The sequence below is a fragment of the Erythrolamprus reginae genome, chromosome 8 (genome assembly GCF_031021105.1).
Source record: "Erythrolamprus reginae isolate rEryReg1 chromosome 8, rEryReg1.hap1, whole genome shotgun sequence".
In the NCBI taxonomy this organism is placed as follows: domain Eukaryota; kingdom Metazoa; phylum Chordata; class Lepidosauria; order Squamata; family Dipsadidae; genus Erythrolamprus; species Erythrolamprus reginae.
In genome coordinates this window covers 27518570-27541811 of record NC_091957.1, presented here as the reverse complement: position 1 = coordinate 27541811, position 23242 = coordinate 27518570, and the positions used below count along the sequence as shown (strand labels likewise).

Below are 23242 nucleotides of genomic sequence, written 5' to 3'. Positions count from 1 at the left end.
ATACAAGTGTTGACCAATCAGGTTGTAGAGCAGATTGCATCAGCCTGATGATGCACCATGACTCAGCATTCCTTCTACTTTACAGTAATTACAGCATTTCTACTCTACTCTGACTTTTACCTCAGGTTTTAAATCCTGACAGCTACCCACTTGACCAGTCCAACGCCATCCAATGGGCAGAGGTCTAAATCTTTTTGGAAACACTTGATGTTTGAAGCAATCGTCATTCCATTCCCAGCTTCTCCGGCTTCTCAGTGCCCTTGAAGACTGGCCCTAGCTGGTTCAAAGCATCCCTGGTCTTCCTCAAGTGACCTTCCTCTTCCAGCACTATCTTAGCACATGTTTATTGTCCATTTGTCCCATTGCTCCCCCCTGCCCCCATTCTCTCCTCGCTATTAATGGCAGGATGCCAATGAGGGCTGAAGATGCCAGAACCCTCTTTGGTGGCCAGGTAGGAGGGCGCTTCTCTGGTCCCCCCCACCTCAAAGTCTTCCCTTCTGTTTGCACAGATCTATGACCTTTCGGTGGATGCCTTAAGTCCCACCTTCTACTTCCTGCTGCCCAGCTCCAAAATCCGAGACATCACCTTCCTATTCAACGAAGAGAGCAAGAACATTGTGGTCATCATGTCCTCGGCGGGCTACATCTACTTGCAGCTCATGGAGGAGGCCAGCAGTGCCCAGCATGGCCCTTTCTATGTCACCAACGTCCTCGAAGTCAGCCACGAGGACCTGAAGGTATCCTGCCCTGCATTCAGCCTCCTGCCTCAACATGGCCACCGGCGCTATCCGGAAACTCTCCCTCTTTATTTAAAAATGGGGCTTCACTTGATTCGCAGAGGCCCACTTTGTGTCAAAAGTAGTTTATATTTTGAAAAGGTAACTGGATGGATTTTGCAGGGTGTCCCGCAAACCTGGAAATCAAGGAATTATTAGGGAAATCGGCGGTTTGGGAAATATCAGGGAATTTGTGAAAAAAATGGAATAAATCAGGGGGGAAAAACAAACTATTAAAATGTTTAAAAGTCAAGGAAAAATCATGTAAAAAAAATGAATCGCACTGCCTGGCAGAGTCAAGCAAAAATCGTTTGCCATCACTGGCCTATAGGCTAATCAGTTGTAATGACCCAGGGCACAGCAGACAGATAACACAGATGTTGCGGCTCACCAGCGGCCAGTAGTCAAATCAAGTTTATTTCTTATTTATTTATTCATTTATTGGATTTCTATGCCGCCCCTCTCCAAAGACTCGGGCCAGCTTACAACACATAAAAAATAGTACATTACAATAGCATTAAATTCAATTAAATTAAAATTAAATGGCTATCTAAAATCCCAAATATTAAAATCAGTCGCACCCATTCATACAACAATTATACAAACATTTGTTGGCCAGGAGGCCAAGAGCTAATCGGCCCAAGCCTGACGACATAAATGAGTCTTAAGACTCTTAAGGAAGGCGAGGAGAGAGGGGGCAGTACGAATCTCCGAGGGGAGATGATTCCAGAGGGCCGGCCGCCCCCCCACAGAGAAGGCTCTTCCCCAGGACCTGCCAAGCGACATTGTCTAGTTGAAGGCCGACTCTGTGGGACCTGACCGGTCACTGGGATTCATGCAGCAGAAGGCGGTCCCGTAAGTTATCTGGTCTGATGCCATGTAGGGCTTTATAGGTCATAACCAACACTTTGAATTGAGTCTGGAAACCAATCAACAGCCAATGCAATCTGTGGAGTATAAATATATATGTATACCAGAATAACGGAGAATCTTTACGGACACTTTAGACTCAGATACGGTTTGGGGGGGGAGCCCACCTGTGACCTCTGCCTTTTGTGTCCCTGGCAGGATAGCAATGGCCAGGTGGCTGGGGGCGGAGTGTCTGTCTACTACTCCCACGTCCTGCAGATGCTTTTCTTCAGCTACTGCCAAGGGAAGTCCTTTGCGGCTACCATCAGCCGAGCTACCTTGGAGGTGTTGCACCTCTTTCCCATCAACATCAAGAGGTGAGGACTTCTCTCTCTTCCTTCTTTCTTTCTTTCTTTGGGGGTTGTTATTTTTTTTTCCTCCACAGTTTCCATATATACATATGGAATATATAAAGCACAAAGTCCAGCTCAGGTTTGAATGCCTATCTTATCTCCTGCTCATTTCCCTTCACTGTTAGTTGGCCAGATTCTTTTTTTTATATATAAAAAGGTTTTTTAGATTTTTTCCTACATCAGTTTCCATATATACATCAATGGATGTACCTTAAAACGTATCAAAAACATACATAATTATACATTTTTATCCAATCTAACATGAATATCCTACTTTTGCACCTATTTTATGCTGTTATTTATCAGTCTGTTTTTCCTCCTTTCTTTGCACTCCCCTCCCTCTGTTTCCCTCTACCTTCTTACACCTTCTCTTCTCCCTCCCCTTTCTACTTCTTCTTTCTCCCTCTTGAATTTTCCCTGAGTGATTCCAATCATAATTCATCTTTCATTCTCAGCCCCAAATTTCTGTCTTTAAGAGAGACCTTTGTTAATCCCATTTTCCACAATTTTTCTTGCCTCGATGGTAGTAACTTAGTAACTTGGTCATTAAGTGGATCTGGCTTTCCCGTTGCCTTTGCTGGTCAGAAGCTGGGAAATTACATGATTCTAGGCAGCGTTCCTTGTAAGCTGCGCCTGTGCGCACGTGCGTGCCCCAAAATACCCCCCCGGGCACCCTTTTCCACGGGCGCGCGCTCCCCATCCCCCTGCCAGCCCATGGGTGTGTGTGTGCGGGGGGGGGGAGGCGCCGGCAGCCCCTGCCTCCCCACGGTGCTTTCGGCCCCCTCGCGCCCCTGGCCTCTCGTCCCTGCCCCCCGCCCACCCGATCCGCCCCCTCTCCTCCACCACTGTCTCCTGCCTTGGGGCGCGACTTCTCCCACAGCGGTGGCTGCAGCTTCTCCTCCTCCTCATCCGCGCTCCCAGTCAGGGGGCTGCGAGAGAGGGTTTTCTCCGCGCGCCTCGGGAATACCCGCCCCTCTCGCAGCCCCTTCGCTGGGAGCGCTTTCGTCCTGGACTTTCAGCAAGGGGGCTGCAGTAGAGGCAGGGCAGGCATTCCCGAAGCGCTTGGAGAAAGTGCTCTCGCAGCCCCCTCGCTGACAGAGAGAGAGAGAATGAGGGAGAGAGAAAGTAAGTGAGAGAGAGAGAGAGAAAGGGGGGGAGAGAGATAGCAAGAGAGAGAAGAGAAGAGAAAGAAAGCAAGAGAGATAGAAAGAGTGAGAGAAAGAAAGCAATAGAGAGATAAAGAAAACGAGAGAAAGAGAGAGAGAGCAAGAGGGGGAGAGAGATAGAAAGAGAGGGAGAGAGAAAGTGAGAAAAAGAGAGAGAGAGAGCAAGAGGGGGAGAGAGAAAGAGAAAAAGAGAGAAATGACTTGATTTAAAGCATATGGTAAAAAGCACCCAAATAACAACAGAGAAAAAAAAACCAGCCGTATGTGTGTGTGTGTGTGTGTGTGAACTCTTGAACCATTTCCAATAGCTCACCTGTAATTGGAAATTGTTCAAGAGTTCACACACACACACACACACACACACACAAGGGGGAGGAGACAGGGATGGAAAAAGAGGAAAAGATAGTAATAATAGTAATAGATTTTGGTTTTGTTTTATTATTAATTTCTTTTAATTAAAAATAAGGGATTTTTTTCTTGTTTATTTGTTTGTTTATTAATTAATTAATTCATTCATTCATTCATTCTTCTATGCCACCCAGTCCCAAAGGGACTGCCGCTCAGACACTATACTTTTCCGCCCACACAGAAAAAAAATTAGAGGGAACATTGATTCTAGGTCGTTGCCGCCATCAAAGATATGAACTGGCTGCCAAGTGTCTGCATTTTGATTATGCAAAGGCCGTAAATGTGAAAAACGGCCCTGAGTCAGGTTTTTTCCCCCCCAGCACCATTGTAACTTGGAATGGTCACTAAACGAACCGCGGTAATTCGAGGACTCACTGTATTCTTTTTCAGGCCTTCCCTGTTTCCGCAAAAGTGGCTTATTGCTCTCACTTAATTCCCTCCTTTCTTAGCAGCTCCAACGGGGGAAGCAAGACCTCCCCGGCCCTCTGCCAATGGTCAGAAGTGATGAACCATCCAGGCCTCTTGTGCTGCGTGCAACAGACCACCGGCATCCCTCTCGTCATGATGGTGAAGCCTGACACTTTCCTGATCCAAGAGATCAAGACCTTACCGGCTAAAGCTAAGGTGGGTTCGGCAGGCTGGCCTTTCAGAGGTTGGGACTTCAACCAGGATGGTGAGCGAATGAAGGAGGGGCTCTCAAACAGTTTGAAGACAAGTCACCGATGGTGGAGCACCGAAATCGGCTTCTGAGTCAGAACGGGCAAAGAAACGGCCTGCTACGTGTACACGAAGGCGGTGGGGTGGGAGGGGGGTGGATTGATTGATTCGGGATCCAAAGTTCCGGTTCACCCTGGGTGGCCAGAATTTCTGCTGAGCCTCCTTTGCTTGCCAGCCTTCTTCCCTCCCCACATCTCTCTCTGTCTCTCTCTTTCTCTCTCTGTGTCTTTCTTTCTCTCTCTTTTTTTGTCTCTGTGTGTCTCTCTCTGTGTCTTTCCGTCTCTTTCTGTCTTTGTCTGTCTCTGTCTTGTCTCTCTCTCACTCTGTCTCTCTCTGTGTGCGTGTCTTTGTCTCTCTGTCTTTCTGTTTCTGTCTCTCTCTGTGTCTCTGTTTTTGTCTCTCTGTGTGTGTCTGTCTCTCTTTCTGTCTGTCTTTTTCTGTCTCTCCCTTTCTTTCTTTCTTTCTTTCTTTCTTTCTTTCTCTCTTTCTCTCTCTCTGTCTCTCACACACACATGGCATCAACCCTGGTACCCTCCCTGTGCTTAGATCCAAGACATGGTGGCCATCCGGCACACGGCCTGCAATGAGCAGCAGCGGACAACCATGATCCTCCTCTGCGAGGACGGCAGCCTGCGGATCTACATGGCCAACGTGGAAAACACCTCCCACTGGCTCCAGCCTGCCCTGCAGCCCAGCAGCGTGGTCAGCATCATGAAGCCCATCCGCAAACGCAAAGCAGCAGCAATCCGTAAGTCGCGGACAAGGGCAAGTTTGGCTTTAGCGAGAAGGTGGTTTCTCCTCCTCTCTGCTTCCTCCTTCCCTCTCTCCCTCCCTTTTTCTCCCTCCTTCCTCTCTCCCTCCCTCCCTTCTGTTCCTCTTCCTCTCCCCTTCTTCCTTTCTTCCCTCCCACCCTCTCTATCCCTCCCTTTTCTTCTTCTTTCTCCCTCTCTCCTTCCCTTATCTTTCTTCCTCCTGCTTTCTCCATTTCTCCTTCGCTGTCTCTCCTTTGTCCTTCTCCTTTTCCTCGTCCATATCATCCTTCCTCCTCCTCTTCCTTCTCTTCTCTTCTCCCTCCTCTTCCCCTTCCTCCTGTCTCCTTCCTTTCTTTTTCCTCCTTCCCTTCTTTTTCTTCTATATTTCTCTCTTCTTTCTCCCTCCTTCCTTTTTCCTTCTCTTCCTCTTCTTTCCTCCCTCCGTCAATCCCTTTTCTTCCTCTTCCTTCTCCTCTCTTTCCTCCCTTCCTCAACCCTTCCTCAATAGGGAAAAGAATCTGCTTACCAGATATTCATCTGGCTAGCGTACTTAGTCCGGTCAACTTCAGCACATTATTTTATCCCCTGGTTAGGGCTTTAATAAAACCTTATTTGGAGAGAGTAACAATGAAAGAGCTTGCAAGCCACTAAAACCTGGGAAAATCATTAGCACCTGGTTAGGGCTGGAAAGAAACATTCGGAGCAAGTAGAGCAATGAAAAAACCCTGCAAAGACTTAGGGCTTGAAAAACATTCTTCGCAAAGAATAACAGTGAAAGAGCTTGTAAGAGCTGGGCATTTCGTTAGCACCTGGTTAGGGCTGGAAAGAAACATTTCGAGCAAGTAGAGCAATTTTAATTGCAAACCTACAAGGACAGGATTTGGAAAACATTCTCCAAAGAGAGTAACAATGGAAGAGCTTGCAAGCAGGTAAGAGCTGGGAACATCATTAGCACCTGGTTAGGGCTGGAAAGAAACTTATTCGGAGCAAGTTAGAGCAGTGAAAAAAACCCTGCAAAAACTTAGGGCTTGGAAAACATTCTTTGCAAAGAGTAACAATGAAAGAACCGGCAAAGTAAGAGCTGAGAAGATTGTTAGCAACTAGTTAGGGCTGTGGGAAGAGGGAAGCTACATTCAGAATATAAGACACACCTGAATTTTCAGCCTCTTTTAGGGAGGAAAAAGGTGCATCTTATACTCCGAAAAGTATGGTAGGTTTGCTATCAGACAGCACTTTTGTTCTCAAAGACCTGATAGTCCAAAATTAAAGCTAGGAAAGGCAGTGAGAGAGTAATGAGGAAAGAAGGACCTGGAGAAAGACAGGGCTCTCATTATGCTATAAACCAGGATTGTTGCCTGGCAGAGATTTGACCTGAGAAAGAGGGGAAGTTTTGAATTTCAGGAAAGGCTTCCTGGAGCAACCACAGCTGCTCCCCCAGTTTCACCCTCTGCCTGACGTCCCTTTTTTTTCTTTTTTTAATAACTTTTATTGAATATTTACATTAAAAAGGAAAAAAAATATAGCAGTAATATAAATTATGCAGAAAAAAAAAGAAAAAAGAAGGATTAGAGATAGAGTAAATAAAGTAAGAAAATTAAAGAAAGAAGGGATTTAAAAAGAAAGAGAGAGAAAATATGTCAGCTATGTAGCTGACATTTCCCTCAAATACAACCTCTAGTTTTAGTTGTGCGTTAGGTGTAAGTTTCGCCTATGACAGTGATGGCGAACCTAGCTCAGCACCAACCTACATGTGTGTGCCAGTCAGCTAATTTTTGGCTCGCACAGAGGAGGGCATTTTTACCCTTCCCCAGTTCTAGGGAAGCCTTTGGAGCCTGGGGATGGTGAAACATGAGCCTACTGGGCGCCGCAGAAATTGGGAAATAGGCCATTTCTGGCCTCCAGAGGGCCTCCGGGGAGGTGGAATAAGCTGTTTTTGCCCTCCCCAGGCACTGAATTATGAGTCTGGGCACTCGGGCAGGCATGATAGTGCGTGCACACACTCTTTCGGCACTCGAGGAAAAAATGGTTCACCATCACTGCCCAGTGACGTCCCTTTCTGTCACTGCCCTTTCCCTCCAGCCACACGCAGCTCCACCCAGGTGAACTTTCCCATTGACTTCTTTGAACACAACCAGCAGCTGACGGATGTGGAGTTTGGGGGCAACGATCTCCTGCAGGTCTACAATGCCCAGCAGATCAAGCACCGTCTCAACTCCACCGGCATGTATGTGGCCAACACCAAGGTAGGACCTGGCGGCAGGGGTCAGCGATGGCAAGGAAGCTCCTTAGCTGCGGTCAGGAGAAGAGGTCGAGCCCCTGCGTCTTTCCTGCCTCTTGAGCCGCGCCTGTCCTTTCTCGCTAGCCTGGGGGCTTCACCCTCGAAGTGACAAACAACAACAGCACCATGGTTATGACCGGCATGAGGGTCCAGATCGGGACCCAAGCCATCGAGAGAGCTCCTTCCTACCTGGAAGTCTTCGGACGCACCTTGCAGCTCAACCTCAGCCGCCCCCGCTGGTTCGATTTCCCCTTCACTCGCGAGGAAGCCCTGCAAGCCGACAAGAAGCTGACCATTTTCAGTAAGAGCCCTGGTTTTTATTGTCTTTGCAGGTACCGGGATCCAACCTGCCCCAATCAGGTCCCTTAGGAAAGAAAGACTCGCCTCCATTTGGCTGAATTGATAGGTGTTAAGATTAGCAATACTGGGTAATATTTCATTGTATTACCATATAAGGCAAAATGTAGAATGTAAGCATGCTAGTGCTGAGTCATGGGGTTTGAACTGCAACCTGATTGGGCCAGAGCATTATAAGGTGCAAATCAATTTCACCATGATTGTTCCTTCTTTCTGTCTGTTGTTGTTGGTGGTGGTTGTTAGTTGGCTGGCTGGAGCAGTTTGAGCGTGAGTTAAATATTGAGTAGAGTAGTAATAGTCATATGAAGAATCTTTTTGCCTGTTCCAAGTTTTGTAGTATTCTGAATCGTCTTTATCCATAACTGGTTTCTTGCTTCCCTGATCTTCATCAAGCTATCGTTGCCCTCTCCCTATTTCTCACTAGATTTTCATTGCCATTTGCTACGGGCTGAGGGGGTGTTCTCAGTGGCCAATTGACCCCCACCCTTCTTTTCCCAACTGCAGTCGGGGCTTCTGTGGACCCCGCCGGTGTCACCATGCTGGACGCAGTCAAGATCTACGGCAAGACCAAGGAGCAGTTCGGCTGGCCGGATGAACCCCCGGAAGACTTCCCGTCTGCATCCGTGAGCAGCGTCTGCCCCCCGAACTTGAATCAGGGAAACGGGGCCGGAGACACAGAGGCTGCAGCCCCTGTGGCCGTGGGCGGCACCGTCTTGGAGAGGTAAATAATGGGCTGACGGTTGGTTTTTAAATTCTGCTTCTCTCTGTGAAGCCCCCTTCCATGGCCCATATTGGAGATCAATTCCTAGCATACGCACCGTGCAGGGTATTCTTTACCAAAGGAATGTCCAACATGGCAACTTTAAGGCTTATAGACTTCCACTCCCAAAATTCTGGGAGTTGAAATACACCAGTCTTAAAAATTGCCCTAGTTGGGGACTCCTGCTTTATGAACGTCCAAATCCTGCAACCTCTTTTCTCATCTTGTCTTTTGCCCATGTGTTTTGGAGATGTGGGGGCCAGGCAGTTTATGTTTGGCCTGCTCTCCGTTGAGGATACACTGTCCACCTGCAGGTTGTAGCTCCTCTGAACCCCCCCTTCCCTCCCTTTTAAGTTTGCTCTTTGCTTGTTAAACCTCCCCTGTTCGTTTCCTCCTCCTCTTCTCCAGGGCCATTTTGAGACAAAGAAATTTTGAGTCAGGAAAAGGTGGGCTCCCAATGCGGGAGGAGTTTTGCTGGCTTGGGTTTTGCTCTTGCGCTTAATGAGAAGGGCAGAAGAAGAGAAGGAAAGGAAGGGAGTGAGAAGAAAAAGGCTGAGCTGAAGGCCCCCTTTAGCTTCAGTGGGTTTCTTTTCAAAGCAGAATATCTCTGTCTCGCATGTGCAATTTTTCCATCTTTGCAAGTGCAAAAATCATCATCCCTGGGGTCTTGGAAAATTTATATTCAACGTGCAGGAGATGCATCTTTTGATGAAATCTCACTCATTGAGAAGGATCATGAGGCCCAATTTTCCTCCCAAGAAATTGTTGACTGATTAGAATTCAGCTGGCTGAACCCCGTAACGTTCAGCGGGTTGACTTAAAATCCATACAGTCCCCGAATCCTTAGAGGCTGGAGAAAGAGGTCAAATTGTCAGGAAGCAGATGTCAGACTTCTGTATGGTCCATGCAGCCTTCTGGGGGCTACCAGTAAGCAGTTTGTCCATTGAGCAAGATTTGTTAGGATTGGCGGGATCTTCCCGCCATCCTGCACAGCTTCTCCCTAGGCTAGTGATGGCAAACCTTTTTTTCCTTGGATGCCAAAAGAACGTGCACGTGTGTTATGCATGCGCGAGTGCCCACACCCATAAGTCAGTGCCCGGGGAGGGTGAAAACAGTTTCCCCCACCCACCCCCCGGAGGCCCTCTGGAGGCTGGAAACTGCCTGCTTTCCAACTTCTGGTGGGGCCAGTAGGCTTCTGTTTCACTCTCCCCAGGCTCCAAAGGCTTCCCTGGAGCCGGGGGAGGGTAACAATGCCCTCTCCCATCCCCCGGAGGCTCCCTGGAAGCCAAAAGCACCCTGCCAGAGCCTCTGTGTGAACCAAAAATCAGCTGGCTGTCACACACATGCACATTGGAGCTGAGCTTGGCCAACGTATCATGTGCCAGCAAATATGGCTCTGTGTGACACCTGTGGCAGAGCAGGGGGGGGTCAAACTCGATTTCATTGAGGGATGCATCAGGGTTGTGTTTGACGTTGGTGGGGCCAGATGTGTGTCCAGCGCAACATCACTCATCGAAGCTCTGTTTTCAGCTGCGATGGCTTTCAGCCCTCTGCCAACGAAAGCGGAGCTCGGGAAGGCCACGTGCAGCCCACTTGGGCTCTGTTTTCAGCCATGACGGCTTGCTTCAGCATTCTGCCAGCAAAAATTGAGCTTGGGCAGGCCGTGCGCAACCTCCCCGGTTCCATTTTTGCCGGCAGATGGCTGCAGGAGGCTGTCACAGGCCAAAATGGACCCTGGGAGGGCTGTGCGCAGCCTTCCGAATTTCTGTTTTAACTGGCAGAGTCTTTGCAGGCCGGTCCTACACTGCTTCCAGAGCAGCTCTATGGGCCTGATCTAAGCACCATGTGGGCTGGTTTTGACCCACCGGTCTTGAGTTTGACACCTCTAGCCTAGAGGCTTGTCTTTGTTGCTTTTGTAAATGAAGGAATAGGAGCCATTCTCCAAGGAATCCCTTCAATTTGGGTCCGGCTTTGCCCACACGCCTCCCTTCCCTCTGTTCCCCCTCAATTCCCAGCTCCATTTAGTTTGCTGTCTCCCACCCCCACCCCCTTCGTTGAGTTGCTCTTAGGATGTGTTTTTTCTCAATTCTGGTTCTGTGAGCTTCATATCTTTTCATTTATATCTGCCTCTATTATTTTTTTCCTCCTTTTTCCTTTCATTTCCCCCAAGTCCTGATACTGAATCCTTAACCACCCTGGACCGGTTAGTATCCTGCCTCTCTCTGTACGAATGGTTTTTGTGTGACAGAGATGGCTACCCATGGCTTCCATCCTCTTGGCTGTTTCTTTTGCCCCCCACCCCACCCTCTCTTTCTCTGAGTGTTCCTACATCCATCCAGTCAGCCGATCAAGGATTTTTTTATATGATTAATCTCCACTGTGCTGCTTAATAACAGGGTCCCTTGCATGGCAGATTAAGTCAGCTCAAAAAATAGAAATAGAAAAAAAAACTTTAGCCATTCATTTTTATTTATTTATTTGCTTGGCTTTCCCTCTGGTTCTCACGACTCCTGGCTAACTATTGCCTGCAGTCTAGGCTTAAAAAAAAATGAAGGGTAGAGCTTAACCAGCTTTTGAGAAGGGTGAGGTGGAATGAACCTGCAGCTTTCCTGCACGTTGTGTAAAGGGACATGCTAGCTCTGTTTCACTGGCTCACATCCTTCCTGGCTTTTCTAACTTTAGCAGGAGATTCCCTTTTTATAAGTTGTTTTTCAGACACCTGCTAGATGATGGAAGGTTTGAGCATCTTAAACGGGGGATTCACTGAACTGCTTCTTAGGTCCCTTCCTTCCTTCCTTCCTTCCTTCCTTCCTTCCTTCCTTCCTTCCTTCCTTCCTTCCTTCCTTCCTTCCTTCCTTCCTTCCGGAACTAAAGCTTCTATTCTGGCGCCTAGGAACATATTTTTACAATCCTACCAATCAGGCGTTTACAGTGGGGTTGTCCTTCTGACCTTCCTGCCAATCAGTTTAAAGCTCTGTTGGGATAATTGGGGCTAGACTTATAGTTGGAGGTCACCACAACACGAGGAACTGTATTAAGGGGTCGCGGTATTAGAAAGGTTGAGAACCACTGTTGTAGATAAAAGACACAATTGTTCCAAGGGAAAAGAAATCATTCCAAAGAAGGAGACTCAGCTGTTGTATTCTTTAAAACAGCAACAACAACCCCATTCCTCTCAGTGGCCTAAATGAACGGTGATGTGGCAGAGAAGAGAGATCTGCATTAAAAAAGCGGATTATCTGCAGAGATTCTCCACCATCCGGGTTGTGGTTTTTCCCCAAAGGTGCTTTTTCAAAAGGCAGATGGACTTCCTTGGTTTTTATCCTTGAAAAAGTCTTGCTTCTCATCCGAGTTAAACTACCTTAGTCAACTCAGAACTGAAGAAGCTCCCTGGATGCAAAAGATTTTCAAGGGGGAAAACAACCCCAAGAAAGTCCAGCTGCCTTCTGAATAAGAACCTTTGGGCCAATAAGAGGAAGGGCAAACGAGACCCAGATTGTTGTGGGTACCTTTACCCCTCCTCGCAAAAATGGAATCCAGACTTACCGGGCTGAACCTTTGGAAGACTTTGGAGTAGCTCATCCAGAATCATTGCATTAACTCTCTTGCCTTTATCATTCATAATTACCGTATTTTTCAAATTATAAGATGCTCTGGACCATAAGACACATCTAGTTTTGGGGGAAGAAAACAAGTAAAAAAAAAATCTGCCTTTGCTTCCCAGCAATTTGCCTCCTTGCAGCAAACAGCCTGGTCAACTTCAGCACAGCCTGATTTAGCACAAGCAGCTGATTAGCAGCTGGATCGGCTTCCTGGAAAACCGACGATCAGCTGTTCAAGGCTGCAGGGATCACAACCACTTCTGGGGGCCCCATTTTTGCCCTCCGCCTTTTCAGCCCGTTCCAGGCAGCAGGGATCGCCGCACCTATCACTGCTACCTGGAACAGACTGAAATTTCCCACCCACTTTTGTGGGGGATAAAAGTGCATTTTATAGACCGAAAGATGCGGTAAGCCAACCTGGATTTATTCAGAACAAGAAACAAGGCCCATTAATAGATAGTGGGGACACTGTTGATGTAATACATCCACAGGTATACAGGCTTTTGTGTTTTTCATGAAAAAAACAAGCTTCCTGAAAGAAATCATCTTTACCGCTAGCACCCTATCAGGAAGTAGAGGGGTGTGATCCAGTCGGAGATGCACCCTAAAACAGCCCTAAGTTTTTCCGAACATGAGCCACATTGCCCTAGACTTGCATGATGCCTGTTGCAGCTCTTTCTTTTGCTTTGATTCTTTTCTCTGCACTTGGGGGGGGGGGGGGGGGAGAGCAAAGATTTTGGCATCTCCAACTTGCTCCCCACCTTCTTCTAAGCCATCAGGGGGTGGGGTGGAGGGTCTCTCGTGTCGAGCATTTTCTGACCACACTTTCCTCCTTTTCTTTCCTCCCGCAGGCTAGTAGTGAGTTCTTTAGAAGCCCTGGAAAGTTGGTTTGCCGTCGGGCCAGTCAATGAGAAGGTAAGTCCCTTTGTGGTGGGGGTGGGGTTTTGCGGGGAGGTTAGAGAAGAGAACAGTTGTTAATGTATGCGCAAAGTAATCCTTGTTTAACAAGGATACGCAGACAGAAATGTTTATGAGATTAGTTGTGTATTAGTTTATTGGAATGTGCTATTTTTTAAAGTAAACTTTAACTCACGTTAGTGTATCTGTGTTTCACTAACACAGATACACTAACGTGAGTTAAAGTTTACTTTAAGAAATAGCACAGTCCGATAAACAGACCAGTTCATACACGTAATAATCAAAACAGTCCAAAGAATATCCAGTTATAAAGTCTTCTTACCAGTTGTCTGTGTCATGAACAGTAAACAAAGATATCAAGCTTAAACACAGTTTATCTACAATAAAGAGAATGCATTTCTTTATTGTTTTCAAAAATATTTCTCACATGTTTTGTTTAAGTTTTACAGATCTTATTCCATCTCTATTACTTTTTGTATATATCTTCAATTTCTCTATATCACTTATTTAATAGTGTACATTCAATTATATATATAATTGGTATAATACATATTTAATCAATTATATATATAATTGGTATAATACATATTTAATCAATTATATATATAATTGGTATAATACATACTTAAAATAACAGGAAAGAGGGAAAATATTTATTCTTCATTTCTATTGACATTCATAAGGCATTTACTACTTTTTCTATATACAGTGATCTCTCGATTATCGCGAGGGTTACGTTCCAAGACCTCGCAATAATCGATTTTTCGCGATATAGTGGAAACACCATCTGCGTATGCGCGCCCTTTTTTCCCCATGGCCGCGCATGCGCAGATGGTGGAGCCGGTGGCTGGGGAGGTGGATTCGCCGCCCCCACCAGCCCTTCCTGCTCTGAGTCAGAGCCGCGGAAACCTTCGGCTCGCCGAGGCTGCGTCTGACCCCCTTGAAGCAAGGCTCCAAGCTCACCTGCCGCCGCCGCCGCTACGCCTCCGCCGCCTCAGCCACCCCCTCTGCTCTGCAGGGACCTCGCATGCCTCGCATTCTCCTTGGCGGCGGCCAAGCGGCAGGTTTACAGTAATGGGAGACCAAAGGCGAAAAAAGAAAAGAAAAAAAAATCCCCAAAAGAGAGGGACAAGAGGCAGGCACAAAGCGAGGGCACAAGGGGAGCTGCCCGGCAGAGGTTGCTTTTTTTCTTCTCGTGGGCAAGTGGAGAAGGAAAGAGAGAGAGAGAAGAGTGGAAGGAAGAGAGAAAACCACGGACGTATTTTTAATTTATTATTTTTTGAAAAATCGCGGTACAGTGGTACCTCGAGATACGAGTTTAATTCGTTCCGGACCTGGGCTCTTAAGTCGAGCAGCTCTTATCTCGAACGACTTTTCCCCATAGGAATTAATGTAAATAATTTTAATTGGTTCCAGCCCTCAAAAAACTCACAAAGTTAGTCTAAATTATGCAGAAAGACATGTTTTTAATGAAGAAATGTACATGTACGTATAAATGAATAATGAATGGGTGAATGAATGGATGGAGGGTGGGAAGGAAGGAAGGAAAGAGGGAAGGGACAGGAACAGAGGAAGGTAGCAAGGAAACTTATGAAAGGGGAGAGTAAGAGAGGAATGAGTGAAGGGAGGGAGGGAGGGAAGAAGGTGGAAGGAGAAAGAAAAGAAGAAATAGAGGAAGGGAAGGTAAAAGAGAGAAAGAAAAAGAGCAAGAAAGAAAGAAAGAAAGGGGGAAGGGACAGGAACAGAGGAAGGAAGCAAGGAAACTTATGAAAGGGGAGAGTAAGAGAGGAATGAGTGAAGGGAGGGAGGGAGGGAAGAAGGTGGGAAGGAGAAAGAAAAGAAATAGAGGAAGGGAAGGTAAAAGAGAGAAAGAAAAAGAGAAAGAAAGAAAGAAAGAAAGGGGGAAGGGACAGGAACAGAGGAAGGAAGCAAGGAAACTTATGAAAGGGGAGAGTAAGAGAGGAATGAGTGAAGGGAGGGAGGGAGGGAAGAAGGTGGGAAGGAGAAAGAAAAGAAGAAATAGAGGAAGGGAAGGTAAAAGAGAGAAAGAAAGAAAGAAAGAAAGGGGGAAGGGACAGGAACAGAGGAAGGAAGCAAGGAAACTTATGAAAGGGGAGAGTAAGAGAGGAATGAGTGAAGGGAGGGAGGGAGGGAAGAAGGTGGGAAGGAGAAAGAAAAGAAGAAATAGAGGAAGGGAAGGTAAAAGAGAAAAAGAAAAAGAGCAAGAAAGAAAGAAAGGGGGAAGGGACAGGAACAGAGGAAGGAAGCAAGGAAACTTATGAAAGGGGAGAGTAAGAGAGGAATGAGTGGAGGGAGGGAGGGAAGAAGGTGGGAAGGAGAAAGAAAAGAAGAAATAGAGGAAGGGAAGGTAAAAGAGAGAAAGAAAAAGAGAAAGAAAGAAAGGGGGAAGGGACAGGAACAGAGGAAGGAAGCAAGGAAACTTATGAAAGGGGAGAGTAAGAGAGGAATGAGTGAAGGGAGGGAGGGAGGGAAGAAGGTGGGAAGGAGAAAGAAAAGAAGAAATAGAGGAAGGGAAGGTAAAAGAGAGAAAGAAAAAGAGAAAGAAAGAAAGAAAGAAAGGGGGAAGCGACAGGAACAGAGGAAGGAAGCAAAGAAACTTATGAAAGGGGAGAGTAAGAGAGGAATGAGTGAAGGGAGGGAGGGAAGAAGGTGGGAAGGAGAAAGAAAAGAAGAAATAGAGGAAGGGAAGGTAAAAGAGAGAAAGAAAAAGAGCAAGAAAGAAAGAAAGGGGGAAGGGACAGGAACAGAGGAAGGAAGCAAGGAAACTTATGAAAGGGGAGAGTAAGAGAGGAATGAGTGAAGGGAGGGAGGGAGGGAAGAAGGTGGGAAGGAGAAAGAAAAGAAGAAATAGAGGAAGGGAAGGTAAAAGAGAGAAAGAAAAAGAGAAAGAAAGAAAGAAAGAAAGGGGAAAGGGACAGGAACAGAGGAAGGAAGCAAGGAAACCTATGAAAGGGGAGAGTAAGAGAGGAATGAGTGAAGGGAGGGAGGGAGGGAAGAAGGTGGGATGGAGAAAAGAAGAAATAGAGGAAGGGAAGGTAAAAGAGAGAAAGAAAAAGAGCAAGAAAGAAAGCAAGAAAGAAAGGCAACTTCAAAGAAAGGCTCACTGAGCATCTCTCACTCTCTCTCTCTTTCTAGCCCTCTCTTTCTCTCTCTCCCCCCTCTCTCTTTCTCTGAGGGGCGCGTCAGCGGCTTCCGAAGCACAGGGAAGGACTTAAGCCGCCCCCTTTTCCCTTCCCCGTGGGAGCAAACATGCTTTGCACCTTCCTAACTCCCTCCCCCCCAGCCAAACTCCCAAAGCATGTTTGCTGCCACACGATTTAGCCAGGACAGGAGCGAAGTAACGTGGTGGGGGCTTGCCAGCACCCACGAAACCGCTGCTTATGCCGGGCGGCTCGCCTGGAACGCCTGCAAAGCGGTGCGCATGTTTTAAAACGTGGCAGCCGGCCTGGGGGGCTCGGGGGCTTCCCCCCGAGCCCCCCGGGCCGGCTCTGACGTTTTAAAACACGCGCGCCGCTTTGCAGCTGTCTTCTGAAGCCGAACGCGGAAGTTAGCGTTCCGGCTTCAGGAGACAGCTGCGAAGCGGCGCGCGTGTTTTAAAAGGTTGCAGCCGGCCTGGGGGGCTTGCCAGCCCCCCCCCAGCCCCCCAGGCCAGCTGCAACCTTTTAAAACACGCGGGATACGAGCGCCAAGGAGCTGTCTCCTGAAGCCGAGACAGCTCCTTGGCGCTCGTATCCCGAATGTGAGCTCGGGAGGCGAACAAAAATGTCGCTCCCCTCCCAGCTCTTATCTCGAGTAGCTCGTAAGTAGAGCTGCTCGTATGTCGAGGTTCCACTGTATAGCGTTTCGCGAAGATTGAGATCGCGAAAATCGAGGGACCACTGTATACTGTTACTTTGTATTATAATATTTTAATTTTTTCTTTTGAATCCATTCATGCCATTTGTAGCATGATCGTTTTGATTCTTTGATCTTAGTTCCCTTAATTGAATTTGTGATTTCATCCATCTCTACACATTTGTATATTTTGTCTATAATTAGGCTTTCTAAATGGGATCTTTTCATTTTTCCACATTTGCGCTAGCGATATTCTAGCTGCGGTATTTATATGAGTCACAAGGAAGAGAGTTTGCTTAGAATTTTTTTTTTTCCAAATTCCTAGGAGCATACCTTCTGGAGTATATTCTATTTTCTCTTTGGTGATTTCTATGAGCCATCTATGAATTATTTTCCATATTTTTTTGATTTTGGGGAAGACCACCACATGTGAAAAAAGGAACCTTTTTGTTTTTTTACATTTCCAGCAGGTGTCTTGTAGTTTTGGGTAAATCTTTGCTAATCTCAAAGGGGGCATGTACCATCTGTAAAAGAGTTTATAAAAATTTTCTTTGTATGCTGCTGATAGTGTAATTTTTGATATTGTGTTCCATGTTCTTTCCCAATCCGCTAAGTGTATTTCTCGTTGGATGTTTTTGGCCCAGGCTGTCATAGGATTTTTGATTGTGTCTTTTATTTTTTCTTGTTCGAGGAGCAGTTGGTAAATTTTGGTGATCTGTCTGTTCTCATGTCCTATCAAAATTTTATCTAGACATTTAGTGGAAATTTCAATGCCAGGCGCTTTGTCTTTATTATATCTGGATTTTATTTGTGTATAATTCCACCAATCTATCTTGTAATTTTGTGATTCCAGTTCCTGTCTAGTTTTTAAATCTCTGTTTGGGTGTAAGATGTCTATATATTTTAAAGTCTTGGTTGGATCTATCAGGTTTGGATAGATAATGGCTTCCATGGTTGATGACCATCTAGGAATTTTAGTATAATATTTCTTTTTGATTTCGTACCATGTCTTTAACAGGGATTTTCTGATCAAGTGTTTATTAAAGATAGTTTGTGTTTTTCTTTCATCTTTCCAAAGATCGGCATGCCAGCCTATTTGTAGGTCGTGTCCTTCCAGTACCAATATTCTTTTGTTAGAAAGGTTGATCCATTCTTTTATCCATACTAAACTAGCGGCATTGTAATATAATTTTAAGTCTGGAAGCCCAAGGCCTCCTCTACTTTTACTGTCCTGGAGATATGTGAATTTGATTCTGGGTTTTTTGTTTTGCCAAATGAATCTTGAAAAAAAAAAATATTTCTCTAAAAAAAAATTGTTCTATGTTAATGGGGGCAGTTTGGAAAAGATAGAGGAATTTTGAGAGAATATTCATTTTTATTACTGCTATTCTACCTAGCATTGATAGTTTTAAATCTTTCCACTTTTCCAAGGTTTTTTTTGTTTCTTGTACTAGTTTATCATAATTGTCTTTCTTGAGAGATATAGTTTTGTTAGATATTGTTAGTCCTAAATATTTGGTCTTTTTTGTGGTTTGGAGATTTGTAGCTTCTTCCAGTTTCTTAATTTGCCCTAGGGTCATAGTTTTTGTCATGAGCATTGTCTTTTGCTTATTAATTTTTAGTCCTGAAAATTCACCGAATCCTTCTATTTCTTTGATTAACTCGTGGCCTGAATTTATAGGGTCTTCCAGGAAAAAGACTATGTCGTCTGCATATGCTTGCAGCTTATATTCTTCATCTTTAATTTTAATTCCTTTTATTTCTTTATTGTTTCGTATTTTGTTTAGTAGTAATTCTTGTGTTAATATAAATAGAAGAGGTGACATTGGGCAACCCTGACGTACCCCTTTTTCTATGGGTATTGGTTTTGTCATATCGCTATTTATTATTGCTCTAGCTGATTGGAGAGTATATATATTTCTAATAATATTTTCAAATTTATTGCCTAATTTTAGTTCTTTAATTAATTCTAATAAGTATTGCCAATTGACATTATCAAATACTTTCTGCGCATCCAGGAAGGCAAGAGCTACCTGTTCTCCACTGCATCTGGAAGGAGAGTCCAACATGGGTATTTCACCAATCCTATTGGTAGAGACTGAGTTACATTTACATATTAATTGAGCACCGCCCCCTCTGTTCTCCCCATGAGCCAGTTTTAAAAACTCAGTCCCAGAGTAGAGACACACTGAGTTTGAGCTTAAAAATAAAATGTATTGTTTACCTGTTTAATCTCCTTTTTTTCCTTATGTCTTTCAGATGGAGCAGAAGGAAGAGGAAACAGAAGACATGGGGTCTCTGCCCTCCGCGGGCACCACCCCCAACCATTCTCCTTAGGGGTTTTGTATTCCCTCCGAGGGAACACCCCATAGAGAAGCACCCAGCCCGGGGTCCCTGGCCTCCGAGGCCATACTAGGGCTGCGAGCTGACGGTGAGGGGGCCCACCCCCACCCCCACCGGGAGGCTCGAAGGCGTCTCTGGCAAGCCGAAGCGGAGCGCCTTACAGCTGATCGGGGATCAGCGCTACTGCCGCGGCTGATACTATTGCAGCCGCCGCGACCGCCGCCGGAATCGCCGCGGCGGCCACGACCGCTGGCGCTTGGAGGGCAAGGCGATCGGGGCGAGGAGGAACGGGCAGCAATCGCCCGGTGCTGGCGGGACACGGGCGAAAGTCCCGGGAACGGCGAGAGCAGACGTCACCATGTTTGTGGGCGTGGCGATCCCTCCTGTTTGGGCGCGAAGAGCGACCCTTTGAGGAGAATGGGCGCGAAGGGACCAGATGGCCCTAGTGCGTAGGCGCAGAACACCGGGAGGACAGCGGCGCCATTTTGAAGGTACTGACGAGGCAGTTGGAGGCTCAATACTCACCGGGGTCATCAAGAGCAATAAAAAATCCATCCTTGAGTGCCCGTGAGTAGAATGGAGGCAACACAGGGAGACAAGCCTGCATCCCCTGCGCCACCCAAAGATAAGTCTAAAGGGAAGGACAAGGAAAAAGCCAAGGCCTCCCACTCTTCTGCCTCCTCCTCCTCTTCCATGAAGGAAGCTGAAAAGCACATTAAAGCGCTTGAGAGGAAGCTGGAAGCAGCTCTGCAGGCCTCCCCAGCGGGGTTGCCTATGACCCAGAGACTGCCTTCAGACCCCACGACACCCCCAGCCACTTTTGGGTTCAGTGGGGTCGCTGCTGAAGGGGACTGGTCACCGGACAGGCAATTCCTGCCCCCCCCCTCAAGTCATGCCCTCGCCCAGCACATCTTGGGCTAGACCAGGGTCGGGATACTCAGGAAGAGAGACCCAGGGGCCATCAGCCACGTTTACTCCCACGGCGGCTGGCCTAAGATCGCAGCCCGGGGCATGGCAAAACTTGCCCCCAGACCTGCAAGACATGATAGCCAATGCGTACTCACAGGGCATTGCAACAGGGGCACAGCAACATGGCAGACAACACCAAATTAGGGGCTCATGGTCGGCACCGCCCCCCCTCGGGTTTGGGGTCCTTGACAGAGGAACCGGCTCAGTTCGAAGACAGTGACCGGGAATACGACCTTTCAGAGGATGAGAGGGCGCAAGAACAGACTCCTACTGTTGGCCTGTTTCAACCGGCACTCTTTAGAACCTTATTGTACAAGGCCAAGCAGTTGATGAATCCGCCAGGTTCATCAAAGGCTACAGAGACTACAGAGACGGGCAGGACCTCTGACACACTGCTCAAGGAACCTCAGCCCGAGTCCGACCATTTTCCTGCCTCATCAATCTTTGTTGAAGAGGTCAAGAGACTCTGGCTATACCCAGCGGCAGCACAGGGCTCCTCTAACCTGGAGAGAAAGTTTTATACATTTGATGAGGAGGTGGAGAAGCTTCTCGAATTCCCTCCCATCGATCAGCCAGTCGTAACGCTGGTTTCCAGCGCATTGGTGCCTTCGGAGACAGGTGACAGCCTGAAACCTGAAGATAGGAAGGCGGAGATCTTACTGCGCAAAACGCACCAGATGTCTGGCTGGGGGTTCAGGGCGACTGCTGCGGCATCATTCCTGAACAGAGCATCAATGTTGTGGATTCAAGAAATGCATGTTTTTTTCTTTGACTTATTTTATGTTTCTTATATAACTATGATTTGTAATATGAGAAATAATGTCTGCAAAGTTTCCTAATATTTCAGTTTGTATAACTTTGAAAAAACTAATAAAACTTATATAAACAAAGAAATGCAATCCCGCCTGGGACCCGAGGACGGCCGTTTTCGCCAGGACCTGAGTAAGTTATTGGCAGCGGCAGAATTCTCCGCAGACGCCACACTAACCACAGCTAAGTTTTCCGCCAGAAGCATGGCAACCACGCTGTCCTCTCGCTGCCTCTTGTGGTTAAGGAACTGGCAGGCGGACCTCAAATCTAAGTGGCGACTGGCCTCCGGCCCCTTCCAGGGCTCATCTCTTTTCGGGGACTTGTTGGAGAAAGTCCTCGTGGAGGACAAAGATAAGAGGAAGGTGCTCGTCAGGTCCAACAGACGACAGGACCGCAGGTCCAATCCGTACTCGAGGCGCCAGTCCTTTCGTTGGGACTCATCCTCCGGATCCACCCAGACTCAGCAGCCTTTTTCCCAGGGCCAGTACAATCAACAGCCCTATAGGAGCGATCGCAGCTCCTTTCAGGACAGACCCAGGGGCTACCAACAGTCCAGAAGGCCTTTTCGTGGTGGCAACCAGAGGGGTTTCAAACGTACGAAATGACTCGACGGCACCACAGCCCTTGGGAGGGAAGCTGCAGGGCTTCCACAGCGCCTGGCGTACCACCTCCGCCGACAAATGGGCTCTGGCCACTGTGGCTCAAGGACTCAAGCTGGAGTTCATCCAGCCTCCTCCCAACCGGGTTCTACACTGCCCTATTATAAGGGATTCTCAAAAGAAATCACAGTTACGCAAGGAAATCACGCACCTATTAGACATCCAAGCCATAGAGCGAGTCCCCCAACAGGAGGAAGGAAAAGGGTTCTATTCAACGATTTTCATAGTTCCCAAGGCCTCCTGGGGATGCAGGTTGATCCTCAACCTGAAGCAACTGAACCTTTTCATCAAATACCGAAGGTTCAGGATGCATTCCCTGCAGACTATTTTGGCTTCCATCCGGGCTCAGGACTATTTAACCTCCATAGACCTGAAAGAAGCATACTTGCATGTTCCCATTCATCCGGCACACTGCAGGTTTCTCCGCTTTTGTACAGAGGGGAGACATTACCAGTACAAGGCCATGCCATTCGGTCTTTCGTCAGCCCCATGGATGTTTACAAAACTCCTGGATGTGCTTACCGCCAGCATAAGGGCTCGTTCCATCAGACTGATGGCTTACCTGGACGACATAGTCATACTGTCCAGGTCCCCGGCGAAAGCCAGAAAGGACTTACACATGACCATTCGCACGCTAGAGGAGCACGGCTTCACCATCAATGTGGAGAAGAGCCAACTCTCCCCCACCACCAGACTCCTACACCTAGGAGCCATTATATACACTCAAGCGGGCTCAGTGTCCCTTTCCACGGAACGACAGGACAACATACGCCGGCTGGTAGCCAGCATACATCGCAGCAGGCCATTACCATTGTCACTGTTATCAAAGACACTGGGAACCCTAGTGTCGACCATTGGAATCGTGCCCTGGGCCAGACACCACATCAGGACACTGCAGTGGTTCTTGCTTCCGGCTCAGAGAACCAAGATAAGCCATTCCCACAAGCAGGTGCACTTACCTCACGAGGTCAGAGAGTCACTGAAGTGGTGGGCATCTCCGGCACTACACAAAGGCTCCTCCTTTCGAGCACAGGAGCAGATCATTCTGACCACCGACGCCAGCCTTACTGGATGGGGTGCCCACATTGGGACCCATATGGCTCAAGGTCTCTGGACAACGACAGACCTAGCGGAGGTCAACATAAATTTCCTAGAGCTAAGAGCGGTGTTCCTGGCCTTACAGACATTTGCACCCCTAGTTCAGGGAAAGCACGTGTTGGTGCTAATGGACAATGTCACGACCAGAGCTCACTTGAACCATCAAGGGGGTACGAGGTCGCACCGTCTCATGGTGGAGACGGACAACCTTTTCCATTGGGCCGAACGGCATCTGAAATCCTTGTCAGCGGAACACATTGCAGGGGTCATCAATACACAGGCGGACTGGTTGAGCCGGTCCACCCTGGACCCGTCAGAATGGAGATTGGATCCAGCCTTATTCCAGCAGATGGTAACCAGATTTGGGTCCCCGTTAGTGGATCTTTTTGCAAGTTCCCAGAACGCCCAGCTCCCGAGGTTTTACACAAGGTTTCCAGAGCCGGGAGCGGAGCAGGTCAACGCCCTCCTAGCTTCCTGGCCCCCGGGACTACTCTATGCGTTCCCACCAACGA

General features: G+C 47.3%; 1 protein-coding gene across 7 annotated transcripts in view; it reads left to right on the top strand.

Annotated features, from left to right (window-relative positions):
• UBR4 (ubiquitin protein ligase E3 component n-recognin 4) overlaps positions 1-23242 on the top strand; it is a 211101-nt gene that overhangs the window by 66298 nt on the left and 121561 nt on the right. For 4 of the 7 annotated variants that reach the window (XM_070759467.1, XM_070759465.1, XM_070759466.1 and 1 more), the window contains exons 43-50: positions 510-737; positions 1845-2002; positions 4062-4236; positions 4876-5077; positions 7161-7324; positions 7444-7660; positions 8221-8437; positions 12930-12993. In XM_070759467.1, coding sequence (XP_070615568.1) covers positions 510-737; positions 1845-2002; positions 4062-4236; positions 4876-5077; positions 7161-7324; positions 7444-7660; positions 8221-8437; positions 12930-12993 — 1425 coding nt within the window. The remainder of the gene's footprint in view (positions 1-509; positions 738-1844; positions 2003-4061; positions 4237-4875; positions 5078-7160; positions 7325-7443; positions 7661-8220; positions 8438-12929; positions 12994-23242) is intronic. The other 3 variants (XM_070759469.1, XM_070759468.1, XM_070759464.1) reach the window with 1 other exon arrangement.